Source organism: Belonocnema kinseyi, chromosome 5 (genome assembly GCF_010883055.1).
Source record: "Belonocnema kinseyi isolate 2016_QV_RU_SX_M_011 chromosome 5, B_treatae_v1, whole genome shotgun sequence".
In the NCBI taxonomy this organism is placed as follows: Eukaryota; Metazoa; Arthropoda; class Insecta; order Hymenoptera; family Cynipidae; genus Belonocnema; species Belonocnema kinseyi.
The window spans coordinates 68,807,907-68,817,116 of record NC_046661.1 but is presented as its reverse complement, the minus strand read 5'-3'; the positions used below and the strand labels follow the sequence as shown (position 1 = coordinate 68,817,116).

Genomic DNA, 9,210 nt, shown 5'->3' with positions numbered 1-9,210 from the left:
TTTTACTTACAAAAAAAGTTCTTAGGTTCAAAAAAACATTCAGTGAACTGAAAAACTGTGGTCGGTAATATAGGTATTTAGCTGTGTCACATGCCCTTAACTATGAAATTTAAAAACTATATTTCTAATTTTTAAACGAGCTAGCTGGACCTTTAAATATATCCGGTATGAAGGCTTACATTAAAAGGTATTAAAAATTTCGAATCCCTAAGAATTCCTTTTCTGTCCTTAGTTTCTTAATCCTCACCAGGCGGCGAAAATAAGATATTCTTTTCAAACTTCTTTATATTTAAATTCTGAAAATAACAAAATGCCCCACAGTGATAAATATGAGATGACGATTTTAATTAAATAAAAAAAAATTGATTCTTCTCTAAAAATGTTATATTTAATATTTCCAGTGAGAGAATTGTTATAACTATCCATATATATTTTTAAATTTTTGTTGGTTTTTTTTTTTTTTTTTTAATTTAATCAAAATCCTGATATGCTGGAGTCATTCTGAGGATGAATTCGTATTCAGCGACCCAAAAAACATATAGTACACCTAGTCAACTCTGTATAGACTCCCGAAAATATTTTGTAGTCCTGCGTTATTTTCGAACAGTTTCCACTGATGTTTAGGCAAGTCGTTTCATGGTTAATTGAAAAATATAAAAGGGTATTTATAACAACTCTCTTACTGGAAATATTAAATATAACATTTTTAGAGAAGAATAGAAAACCAATTTTTATTATTTGATTAAAATCGTCACGCGGCTCGAATTTTTTCCCATATTTATCACTGTGTGCCCTTTCAAAGCCAATCGGACCTGCCAAGCGTAACCTCAAATAAATTAAAAACAACATTTTCGTTTGATGCATTAGGATGCTCTCTAAAAGCATGAAATTTGCAAAATCTTGTAGGATTGTAAACAATAATACATCTCTATCGTAAAATATTCGCTTTGTTCAAAATATTATAATTACAAAAATATATAATCATGATAAAAAATTCAAATATTATTTTTCACCACAGCTATCTGTGTGGGATAAATTTTTCTATTTCTTGGTTGCTTTGTGACATCCAAAAATATTCAGAAAAATATTTTCGACGCTGGGTACAGAAAGGGATTCAACTTACGAGACAACTTCTACTGTTGTATAGATTCACAACGCAAGGAAAAAAGGGGATCTGGAAGTATTCAGTATTTGTCGTGTTACCACTGGATGCATGAAATTTCCCAATACTTTTAAATGCAAGCTATCTTGCCGGGTATCTGAGTGTCTGTTGAGAATTTCTCAGAGCCTTCAGAATCTTTAGCATACTCTTGAGATTTCTATTGGTAGGGCAGTACCTACGAATACAATTATTGGTTTCAAAAAGTACTTTTTAATCATTTACTCTGCTCCAAATTGTTCGGATCAAACACCGACTTATTCGCAATCAGTTTTTAAGTCTAATTTTAAAGCACTGTCGTGTCTTCTAAATTTCCATTTGGGAATTCCAGACAATCAACTCTATGTACATACGGTGATTATGCTCTATACCACACGGTGTTGCTGAAAAATGTTTAAGGTTCAACAAAATTCCAAAAAAAATCTACCTGGATGACTTTTCTACACAATTCACAGTTTAAGAAGTTTTTTAACTCGAAATCATATCTGCTAGGTTTTAAAAATGGCACTAAAAAGTGACTTTCATTATTTTAACATTTTTTGCTCTTAATATAAAATTTTATTTGATACTGATTTAATTAAAATAATGAAGAAACGTTAAAAAATAAAGAATGATGTTGATAGAATCAGCATAAAAAATCATCACATACTATCTGAATCTAAATGTGTCTATAAAATAAAATTTAGAATTTTGTAAGTTTTACTACAATTTTACAAAACAACCATTTTTAGATAAAATTTGATATTAAGAGCACAAAATAATGTTTCAGTCTTTGTTCAAATTACAGTATGTTGTTGAAAGTAACAAATATAGTCATAATTGTCGAGTCTCGTTCAATAATAATATACTGAAAAATTGATATTTATAAATAATAAACTTAATGTAGGGTACCGAAAGAATGGTTTTGTAATAAATTATAACCAACCAAGTAATAAATGTCACCCTGGAAAAGTACCAGAAAAGTCTTCATACAAAAAGTAAAGCTTAAAAAAACTTCAGTCAGCAAAATTTTTGTATCTTTTTTTTGTGTTTTTTTTTAATGATATATAATTAGTACTGCAAAATTTTGAAATTCCGACTTAAGATTCGATAAAAACCAGACAGTTTTACGTAAAAAATCATGATAAGATATTCGATTCTTGCGAATTTCACTGACTAAAATCGAATCCAATTTGAAACGGCTAAATAAGCTAATTGAGGAAAAAATGTTAAAATGATGAAAAAGTAACTTTTTAGTGCCATTTTTTAAACCGAGCAGTTAGGATTTCGAGTAAAACAACTTCTTAATCTGTGCATTTTGTAGAAAAAAGTAATCCAGACAGATTTTTTTGGCATTTGTGTTCAACCTGAAAATTTTTCAGCGAAGCCGTGACCAGGGCTCATCAGCGAGGGAAAATTCGGCCGAAAATACTCATTTGCCATATGTCTCGCCTCCACCACCACGAACTTCTACTCATCTTCTTCTTATTTATTTGTGGCTTCTTGCTGTACTTATCGTAAAAGTTAGAAGGAATTTTTCCGTGCTGAGTGAGGCGGCGTAATGGTGGAAACGAGACATCATGCAAATGAGTATTTGTGACCAAATTTACCCTCGCTGAAGACCCCTGCTCTATACCATCACATTACAGGTTGAAACATGGCCGCGATTTGTCGTCTGGTCGCGGTCATTGGCAAAAACATTGCTTTTGGGGAGAGAAGACATTTATCACTATCGCTAACAAGAAAATTAAAAGAAAGTGAGTATATAAGTAACGTTCAGTTTTGATGTTTACTCCATACATTTCTTTAAAAATTTTTATGAATATTGATGACATCTTAACCTCAATTAGTAACTCCACATCCTTCACATGTCTGGCTTTTCCGTTCTATAAGATATAACCCCTGCGTACTATTCCGATAAAAACAATTAAGATAAGGCAGCGACACCCAGTGCTATTCAACTTCCGAGCTTTTGTGTGGATGGCATCCGAATTATATACTTCAAATTGTTAGTACCGAAAAAATCCGACAGGGAGCGCAACTACGACCTGTATACAGTGTAAGACTATTTGTCATGGCTCACAATAATGCGATTAACGAAAATATTGTTTTTCTTTTACTACAGAATAAATTTTGAATTTATTACAATAAATTCATAGACTTTCTATAATAACTTACGAAAAAATCTGAGTAAAGAGCGATAGCGATAGAGAAAATAGATTAAAATATAAACAGTTTTTAAGAACAAATTATATAAAGAAATGCGCATTTTATGCTTTTTTAAGCAAAAATAAATCTTATTTTTCTTCTTACCTTCCTACAATTATATTTCGAATTACGTTTAATAAAAAAGTTTTCCTATGCATCAATATTTTTTTTTATTTTATTAACAAACTATAGATAAACAAGTGCACATTTTGGGCGTTTTCAAGCAAAAATAAATCTTTTTTTCATCTGACCTTGCTCAAATCATATTAAAAAATTTAGTTATGCATTAATATCTGTTAATTTTACAAAAAAATTATATAAACAAATACAGATTTTGTGCTTTTTCAAGCAAAAATAAATCGTTTTTTCATCTGAAATTGCTCAAATTATATTAAAAAATGTAGCTATGCATTCATATTATGGGTTCTACAAAGAATAGTTTATCTTTTCGTTGCCGTTAAGAATTAGGCTAACTTCATTTAGCTAAGTTTTCGGGAGGAATAAATAACCTATTATTTTTCGAAACATTTTCTACGAATTCAAAACTCCAGCATTTTGTATTACAGTTTTTAATGTAATTTAGGCTCCTATATCTTTCAAAACAAGAAATTTTAAAAGATTTTTATTGATTTTAACACTCCTACGTGTTTACTAAATTTCATACAAAATGAAGTTAGCCTAATTCTTAACGGTAACGAAAAGATAGCCTATTCTTAGTAGAATCCATCAATTTGTTGATTTTACGAACAAATCATATAAGCAAATGCACATTTAATGCTCTTTCAAGCAAAAATAAATCTTATGTTTCTTCTTAGCTTCTTACAATTATATTCCGAAATACGTTTAATGAAACAGTTTTCCTATGCATTAATATTTTTTTATTTTATGAACAAATTATACATAAAGAAAATTCATATAATTCATAGAAAATTTTACTATTTTGTTAAAAATTAGTCTTTGGATTGAAAATTTATTGTTTGTGGTAAAAAATGCATCTTTCTTGGTTGAAAATTCAAGCGCCTTCCAACAATATCGTCTGTCAATATTTTTCTTGTTTAGTGCAATGCCGAAAATCTTCACTCTGAAATTTTGAAAAAGTAATCGAATACATTCTATTTAAAAAAATTCAGCTGGAAGTTGCTCGCTTTTCAATATGTTATTCATATTTGACCCTTTTAAATAAACAATCCAACATTGCCACATATTAAGAAATATATTCTTTTTCATGAAAAAACATTTCTAAATTGAATGAAGGTTGAAAATAGTTTCTATAAGCGGCACCATCGCACGCAATACGATTTTTCATATTATTTACTACTAAGCCAAAGTAAAAATCGCCCAAATTCGCACCAGATCTACCAGGAAAGGAGAGAAATGTTCGACAGGAGTCGTTCAGTGGAATCAAATCCCGATCAGAGACAGCACGGCATAGATCTCTGCCCCCCGCATTTTCCGACACAAAACTGCACACAGGGGAATGGGAATTGAAATCTCTGCATAAAAGAATAGCATCACAGCCATCGGTACAGCCAATTAGATCACACCAAGAATCATAGCCTAAAGTGACAAGCGGAGAGGAATAAACTGAAAAACAGCAACATATCCAAGCGAGTTGGAGACCATGATCTCAACCACATCAATTTCACTAAGCCAATAACCGCGTAGATCCAATGAACTAAAAAGTAGGTCTTTCCTAATTAATATAGTAGAGCCATCACCTCTACCCTGAGAACGGTCATATCTGTGGGTGACATAGCCGGGAAATTCACAGACATAATCAGAGGTGAGCTTAGTCTCAGTTACACACAAAATATCCAGGTGAAATTCGGACAACATTGCGGAGATTTCCGCTTCCTTCCTACATACACTAATATGGGTGTTCAGTTAGCAAATTTTCAGAATTTTGTATTAGTCATCATGATCATTGTTTAGAAAGGCCGACAAGTCTTTGCTCAGGAAAACAAACATCAAGTAAAGCACTAAACTTAAAACTATAAACTTCGAATAAGTAAGAGTTAAGTAAAAAAAAAAAAAAACTTAATGAATAATAATAATAATAATAATAATTGGCTATCAAACAACAAGTTATGAAAAACTAGCAGCGAGTCAAAAAGGAACAATGCTAAAGCGAGTGAGTCTTAGATCTCTGTCTAAGAGGTACATTAAACCGATGGTCAGGGGGGATGGAGGGGCAAGGCGTTCCAATGGTTGCTTCAATGTTATCAGAAGGCGCATGGCCTTGAGCACCGTAGAGAGGATTATCCAGGAGTGATTTGATTGAGTCAATATTCGCTTAAGACACATAAATAAAGTTGTCCACAATCTCCTCTACACTGAAGAAATTATGAAAATCAGAGCCATTAACTAATTCCACACCGCGAGGCGGATGCGGGGGCTTCCGAAACTGATGTAAAATACCCCGAGACTGAAGAGGCTCCTCAGCACGATCGAAACCATAGTGGTTCCAGCACCTGAATCTCATGATCTCAAATTCATACTGGTAGACCGCACATGTCCTTGACGAAGTCAGGTGTGAGCCCCTACAGTTGGCGCATCGGGCGTCAATGAGCTTGTTAGGGCATTCATTTGTTTGACCGAATTCTCTACAGAACTCACAGACCGGTCTGGTACCTCTACACTGGTCAGCAACATGTCTGAAACTCTGACACCTAAAGCATATACGTGGAAGAGGAATAACGGGAGTGAGGACAAAGAAGAAGCCAGAAAGAAAGATGCTACGGGGAACTCTCCCGACTGATAAGGAGAATTCCTAACTAACCTAAGTCTAACCGCAAGAACAGCTTCCTTAATGGATGGGTCAATACGGTTATAGATATTACCCGCAGAATAAGAGGTAGCAACGTCTCTGATAAGGCCTTTTTCCTAATCAAAGATATAGGAATAAAGAGCCTGTGACCTCCAATCTTACGGTCAGGAGAGCCAAGCAGAGATTGGCATCCCTCCAACCGTCACAGAAAATCTTGACTTGATTTAGACCATTCCTAAAATTCTCCTACCCCATCTATAACTGCGTCAATAGAATCAGCAAGGGCGAGGGCATCATAACTGCGCATACTCCTGTTAGGGTTCGAATTTTCCATGAGTACAATGTAGGGAAGGGGAAAGGACTCAGAAAAGCGAATAATGGTGGAGTCCGGGTCCCTAGCCCAGAGGAGAAACACCGGATGGATATTGTCCTGCAAATCAGGAACAGCCGGCCCAGAATACTTAGTATCGTTCCTCTGGGAAGACACAAGGGAAGAAAATAAATCCCTCGGAGAAGTGGTCTCATCTATTCGCTCAACTGTAAGCGAGAAAGGGAAAGGAGGAGATTTAATCGAGGAAAAAGTGGAAGAAGGAGAACCTTATTCTTGCTCTTCTTAAATTCCTTTAGACCCATGGTCTCCTCTGGCTGGTTAGGAAAGCGACGATTTTTTTTTTATTGTTCGCTCTTTTGGGAGGCGAACGCTTAGGCGCAAGGGAGATCAGTATTGACCCAGTGGCACCACAGTTGATGAGTGTGTTAGCCCTAGGCACACCCGCCATCCTCGCAACAGTACGGGCTCCGGGAAAAGGGTCCTTCCGAAAACCTCTACCTATAGGTGTTGTTTTGGGGTCCCCCTAGGTCAAATTTTTACCCAGACCCGTCGATCTTCCAAAAAAGTACATGGCGCTCAGCTGAGTGACTCACGTAAAGAAATTTTTATTAAGGGGAAAGATATCCGATTACCCAATAAATAGTTCACGAGGCTCGCCCCCAAACATGTTAACCTAAAGTAAAGCTAAACATACGCATGCAAAGATAAACATCAGTATTAATATGAATAACTAAAATGTATGTAAACTAGCCAAATAAAATAATTAATAAAACAAGCAGGGTGTGCAAGTAATTTAGTAAGGCTGCAGAATAATGTAGGGGTGGACTAAAAAGAGGATCAAATTTACAAACTTCTAAGACCACGAAAATAGTTAAAATATATAAAAGCAGCCTGAAAATAATTTCGCTGAAAGTACGGAAGAAAAAGGAGGCATATAGGGAGACAATTTCGCAGTCGACTGGTGGAAGTCATCAAAGGGAGATATACTTATCACCCGCGCTGCCGTTACTTGAACTTAACGCGGCATCATAGAAGAGGCGCAAAAAAATTTTGACGCCAAAATTACGCGCACACATGCGAAAGGGATCACACGATAGTCAGAAAGCTTAAGAACATTACAAGCCTTCAAAAAGTCGCAAGAAATTAAATAAGCGTGTAAAAAGCAAAAAAAAAAAAAGTCTGAAAGATGTGGCTACAGGCAACAGTCCTACTCCACGGCACAGTCGTAACGTCACAAACACTGCAGCGCACTGAGCACAGATTGCCGTGAAAGTCAAGTTAGGTGGTGAGAAACCACAAAAAACATTGTCAGTGACTTCCGAGCGCTTTAGGTTCAAGTGAGAAGAGCACATCTACCGAAGGAGTATCAAAAACCCGACCCGATCCCGAGCCGATATAACAACTTGCCGATCAAAAATCGAGTCGAGCTAAAACCGACACGATGCAGACCCGATACCGGAGGCTGGGATCGAGTCGGGATCTTGTCGATATCGGGAAATATCGGTCGACAGCATCGCTACGTGGTACTGCGAGGTGGTGGATGCCAAGCGGATATAAATGAGAGTTATAGCAGGGGTATAAGCGCGAGAGGATATAATTGAGAGCGGATAAAAAAACGATTTCAGTGTATGTTTTAAAAATTAAAATTTGCAAGATTATTTACAAAAATTCTCAGGGTCAAGGAAATGGAACACTAGACTTCTATAATCGGTTATTATGGACAGCCTCTGAGGTTTGCAAACATGCAAAATTTATGTGCAATCTATGTTTATAATGATATGTAACTTCTGAAAGATTTGCTAGCCAGTTCGCTGCGCCCCTAATTGAGTCTGCAACTGTAGATCTATTAACCGAATTCATCTGAAATCTGGTAGTTTCTTTATCTCAAATTGTAGAATCTGTCAGCGAATAAATCTGATATTTTTCGGAGGAAATTAGGCGATACATATTATTAATATCTTGCATGTTTGTATAATCTTCCTATTATATATTATATGCATGAATCCGTGGGGGGATTGCTTACAAGAAACCGTTTTTCGTTACATTTACTTGTCATATTATATTTTTTACAATTTGATTTTACCTAATATCTGCATTTCATGATATTATCCACGCTCAACCTTTCGGAACTTATTTTGGTATGGGCCCCTAGTTTTTGTTTACGGTCAGTTCACCCCTGAATAAATCAATGTTGGTTATAGAGGGCGTTAATTATCTGTCAACTGAAGTCATAACAGATAGCAGTTTTTGCTGTTCTTAACAGGGTCGCCCAAAGAAAACTCCAGCGTGGCCTATAGTGACAAAAGAAAAATCAGACTTCGACAATTGCTTTATCTGCTTCTGCGTCGCTGAATAGCAGAACACTGTACTACAACGATGCTACGGAGGCGCGTTTTTTACTTTCGGTTGTTACATGAAAAATAGAATTTTCTCCGATAAAAGCGCCCTTTACCGAGAGTCTTTATAATCATATGAGTATACAAACAAAATCAGACAAAATGGCTTCACCTTTGGCCAGAATCTTATATTTGCGTTTTAAACCCGATTTCCAGGGCCCTTAATAATACAGATCCATTCTTCTCAAAACAGTGTATTTAAAATTCATATTTTATTTTTCAAAAATTAGTCATGTATTAATAAATTGATAATAATTTTTTTTTTATTATGAAGAGATTACAAAAATAAAGTTTTGTCCCGTACATTTGGTGCCACTCGATGAAGTAAAGTCAAATGGCGATTATGTGAAAATTTCTAATTCGATGTATA

At 35.1% G+C, this 9,210-nt stretch overlaps 1 protein-coding gene across 1 annotated transcript in view; it reads left to right on the top strand.

The window, feature by feature from the left end:
• The window catches only part of LOC117172738 (28S ribosomal protein S18a, mitochondrial), a 32,043-nt gene that overhangs the window by 1,823 nt on the left and 21,010 nt on the right, over window positions 1-9,210 (top strand). Inside the window, exon 2 of the mRNA XM_033360916.1 lies at window positions 2,788-2,895. Coding sequence (XP_033216807.1) covers window positions 2,796-2,895 — 100 coding nt within the window. The 5' untranslated portion in view covers window positions 2,788-2,795. The remainder of the gene's footprint in view (window positions 1-2,787; window positions 2,896-9,210) is intronic.